The sequence below is a fragment of the Phacochoerus africanus genome, chromosome 8 (assembly GCF_016906955.1).
Source record: "Phacochoerus africanus isolate WHEZ1 chromosome 8, ROS_Pafr_v1, whole genome shotgun sequence".
NCBI classification, from domain to species: domain Eukaryota; kingdom Metazoa; phylum Chordata; class Mammalia; order Artiodactyla; family Suidae; genus Phacochoerus; species Phacochoerus africanus.
Window position 1 is genome coordinate 48,217,031 of NC_062551.1, and position 4,663 is coordinate 48,221,693.

General features: G+C 43.4%; 1 protein-coding gene across 1 annotated transcript; it reads right to left on the minus strand.

Moving 5' to 3' along the window:
* Window positions 1–1,039: 1,039 nt before the first annotated feature.
* On the minus strand, window positions 1,040–3,802 carry LOC125132612 (EP300-interacting inhibitor of differentiation 2-like). Its single transcript, XM_047790105.1, has one exon. It carries the CDS (start codon window positions 3,638–3,640, stop codon window positions 3,020–3,022), a length of 621 nt encoding a protein of 206 aa, XP_047646061.1. The 5' UTR covers window positions 3,641–3,802; the 3' UTR covers window positions 1,040–3,019.
* Window positions 3,803–4,663: the final 861 nt, after the last annotated feature.

The following is a 4,663-nucleotide window of genomic DNA, read 5'->3' on the forward strand; positions in this document are numbered from 1 at the left end:
GGAACTCCCATATTATTTTAATGAGGCAGAAAGTACTAGCCAAGGAATAATGAGAAAGAAGAGATACAAAAATTGTCAAAGAGGCAGTACTGTCACTATTTGCATGACTTGTTTGCTAACCTAGGAGATTCAAATAAAAAAATCACAGTAAAACAGTAAGAGAATTCAGTATGTTAACAGGGTATCAAATAAATATGCAGAAATGAATTATGTTCAAGAACACAGGCAAATTTTTAGAAGATGTAAAAGAAATAATCCTCATTTACTATGGAAAAAACATGAGTTCCTGTTGTGGCTCAGTGGCTTATGAACCCAACTAGTATCCATGTGGGTTTGATCCTTGGCCTCGCAGGATGTGGGTTCGATCCTTGGCCTCCCTCAGTGGGTTCAGGATCCGGCATTGCTGCAAGCTGTGGCGTAGTTTGTGGATACAGCTTGGATCTGGTGTTGCCATGGCTGTGGTGCACGTGGCAGCTGCAGCTCTGTTTCCAACCACAACATGCAAACCTCCATACGCTGCAGGTGTGGCCATAAAAAGAAAAATAGAATAAAAAATAAAATTTAGACCCTCACTTTCATACTGAATGTCGGGATAAATTCCAAATGGTTCAGAGATTCAAACATGGACAATGAAACCACATACAGACACAGACACACATGCGCACACACAGACACCAAGAAAACTTTTGAGATTCAAAATCGTGCAGGTGTAAAAAAGGAGTTCCTGTCATGGCCCAGTGGAAATGAACCTGACTAGTATCCATGAGGATGTGGGTTTGATCCTTGGCCTCACTCAGTGGGTTAAGGATCCAAAGTTGCCATGAGCTGTGGTGTAGGTCACAGATGTGGCTTGGATCCTGCATTGTGGTGTAGGTCCGATTCAACCTCTAGCCTGGGAACTTCCATATGCCGTGGGTGAGGCTCTAAAAAGAAAAAGAAAGAAAGAAGGAAACAAAAGCAAAAACTTTCGTGCTAAAAGGCTTTCAAGAAAACCAAAGACAAGTGACAACTAGGGAAAAAATATCCATAACTCACATTATAAGCTATTACCATATCTCATCTCATTTTATTTATAGTTGCTAGAGTTAACAGGAAGGGACAAAATTATTCAGGAGAGATGGAGAAAAGACATGAACAGATAGTTTATGGAGAAGGGAATGTATACGACTCCAACAAAGATATTTAACTACTCATAATGAGAGAAAAGCAAATGAAAACTGATATATACCATTTTTCAACGATAGAGATTGGCAAGATCCAGATGCCTGATGACTTACTGTGTTGGTGAGGCCACGAGTGAGTGTCCGCGTTCACCAGCGGCTGGTGGGAGTGAAAGTGGTAATAATATGTATGTACGGAAGGCAACTTAGCAATAACTATAAACTTTCAAATGGGTGCATTTGGCAAGGAATTCTCACTTCTGGAAATTCATACTGCAGATACGATACATAACAAAGAATCTAAGAAGCTGCTGATGCACTGTTATTTTTATGAAAATACCTACATTACACCACCCAATGTAAGATAGAATATAAATTCAGAGATGTCAGGATATGAAAAGTGAATTGAAAATCAGAGCAATACTCTTTGTGCACATGCCATGCAATATACATAAAAGATTAATTTCAGATTTTTTTTTTGCCAATAGAAAATATTGAGAAAAAACATAAATGTCCATCAATATGTTCTCAGTTAAGTAACTTACAACACAACCATAGACTGGAATAAAATACAGCTCTAAAAAAGAATGAGGAGGGAGTTCCTACTGCAGCGCAGTGGGTTAAGAATCCAACTGCAGCAGCTTGGGTTTCGATCCCTGGCTGGGTGCTGTGGGTTAAGGATCTGGCAGTGCCACAACTGTGGCATAGGTTGCAGCTCTGGCTTGGATTTGATCCCTAGCCTGGGAATTTCCATATGCTGTAGGAGCAGCCAAAAAAAAGAAAAAAGAAAAAAAGAATGAGGAAATGTAGTGGATTGTAAGCTCTTACTGAAAATGCAATGCATAAAACAATAAACATAATTTGTGAACTTTTGTGAAATGAAAAAAAAACCCCAGATTTGTATTTGCTTGTGTATACATACAGGGAGACTATAAACACAGGAAAGGTACTGTGGGAGTTCCCTTCGTGGCTCAGTGGTTAATGAAACTGACCAGTGACCATGGGGTTGTGGGTTCGAGCCCTGGCTTCGCTCAGTGGGTTAAGGATCCAGTGTTGCCGTGAGCTGTGGTGTAGGTCATAGACCCAGATTGGATTTGGAATTGCTGTAGCTGTGGCGTAGGTCCGAGGCTACAGCTCCGATTAGACCCCTAGCCTGGGAACCTTCATATGCTGCAGGTGTAGCCCTAAAAAAAACAAAAAAAAAAGAAAGAAAAGGTACTGTGGTTACAGCTGGGGATTGTGCTGGTACCCGGTGGAGGGGGAGAGGGATGGAAGACTTTTCACTGTACATTTTATATTCTGGGGGCATATAGAGTATGTACCAAACTGAACGAGAAGAGAAATCCAGAAATTTCAGATATTCCTGAATATAATTTATCATGTAATATATACAGTATTGACTTTGCTTGCCATTTGAAATGCCTCAGAAAACACCATCAATCTTACACTCACAGCTATTGAATCTGATATGAAGGAAGCACATATTCTGACCATTTCAAGTTCCCTCGTGACCTTCCAGTCCTAATGACTCAGCCGGAACTCATATTCCTACCATGGCTATTTGATAACTTCTTTCACCACCATGGACTCTATTCGTGGCAGCTCTTCCTCATCAAGTCTCAGTTTTATGAAGCAGTTTGAAAGGCATTTTCCACGATGCAGGGAAAAGAATCTGGAACAATCACAAACCCAAAGGACATTTTCAAGGAAATGCTTTCTTGTCTGATGCTTTTCATGAGAAGTTTCCTTTTAAGCGGTGCAATGCCTTATTCTCACATACTCTGACTTTTTAAAAATCAAGTTACAGGATTGGTCTAAGACTGTTTTGAATGCACTGGTTCTTCTTGAAGCAGTTTCAGCTATTCTCTACTGATATACTTATCACAACCAAGTTCTTCTATGAGTGGATTGATAATTTCAGATGCAGTCAGACTTACAGTAAACGTTAAAACATCAAATTCCATCCTCTGAGGATTCCGCTGATATTCGGCATCAAACGCCGCTTCCCTTGCTCTGCAGGCTTCCACAAACCTCCTGCGGCGTCCTTCCAGCTCCTGTATTCTGCCCGGAGCTAGGGGGTAGTGTTCCAGATAGTGGCGGAGGAACTGCTGGTAATTAATTCCTAGAACGCCAAGTGGGTGACGGAGGCGGAGATAGGGCAACGCATTCAAGCCTGGCCCGTTCCCGGGCCTAGACCGGGGTCTGCCCTCAGGACCCTCTTCCTCCGCAGGCTCCGCCAACAATCGAGCGACCTCTGCCATCCGGGCTCCCCTGGGCGCCGCCCCCGGACTCTCCCGGGCCTGCTCCATCAGGCCTTGCCTGGCGGCCGCCATCGGGCCTTCGCTGGCCGCCTCCGGCTGAGCCAGGGCCGGCTCCCGTCTCCCGCCGCCTACCTCCGATTGCGGGACGTCGCCGTAGTCATTCGCCGCGCCTGTCAGCGTGATACTGCTGTCTGCGGGCGGCTCGGGCAGCTTGGACATCTCCAACCGCGCTGTCAGCTCGGCAGCTCTCAGAAGAACTGGATTAACCGCGCTGCGCTATCAGGGGCGTGCGCGTGCGGGAGCGCTGTGCACATAGGTAAACGCGGTGTGCGCGCAAAACCTGTGCACGCGTAGTCTGCGGCTGAACCTGAGAGCACTGCGCATGCGTCCTCCCCGCGCGCCCGCGAGCCTCCAGGTGCCACCTAGCGGCCAGAAGTGCCAACACGTCTGAAACTGTCCCCTTCACCCTGGAAGGGCTAAGTTGAGCCCTGTTTTATATTTAGACCTTTTTTTTTTCATTTATAATGTTTTTTTATTTTGTCCATTATAGCTGGTTTACAGTGTTCTGTCAATTTTCTACTATACAGCAAGGTGACCCAGTCACACATACATGTGTACATTCTTTCTTCTTACATTATCATGCTCCATCATAAGTGACTAGACATAGTTCCCAGTGCTATAGGGCAGGAGCTCATTGCTTATCCATTCCAAAGGCAATAGTTTGTATCTATTAACCCCAGACACCCAGTCAATCCCCCTCCCCCTCGGCAACCACAAATCTGTTCTCCAAGTCCATGCATTTCTTTTCTGTGGAAATGTTCATTTGTGTCGTATATTAGATTCCAGATATAAGTGATATCATACGGTATTTGTCTTTCTCTTTCTGACTTATTTCACTTAGTATGACTCTCTAGATCCATCCATGTTGCTGCAAATGGCATTATTTTGTTCTTTTTAATGGCTGAGTAGTATTCCATTATATATATATATATATATATATATATATATATATATATATATATCACATCTTCTTAATCCAATCATCTGTCAATGACATTTAGGATGTTTCCATGTCTTGGCTATTGCGAATAGTGCTGCCATGAACATGCGGGCACATGTATCCTTTTCAAGGGAAGTTTTGTCTGGATATATGCCCAAGAATGGGATTGCTGGGTCATATGGTAGTTCTATGTATAGTTTTCTAAGGTACCTCTATACAGTTTTCCATTGTGGTTGTACAAA

What these genes read in the sequence shown, in the direction of transcription:
- LOC125132612 (XM_047790105.1), bottom strand. Translation starts at nt 3,640, where the DNA reads ATGTCCAAGCTGCCCGAGCCGCCCGCAGACAGCAGTATCACGCTGACA.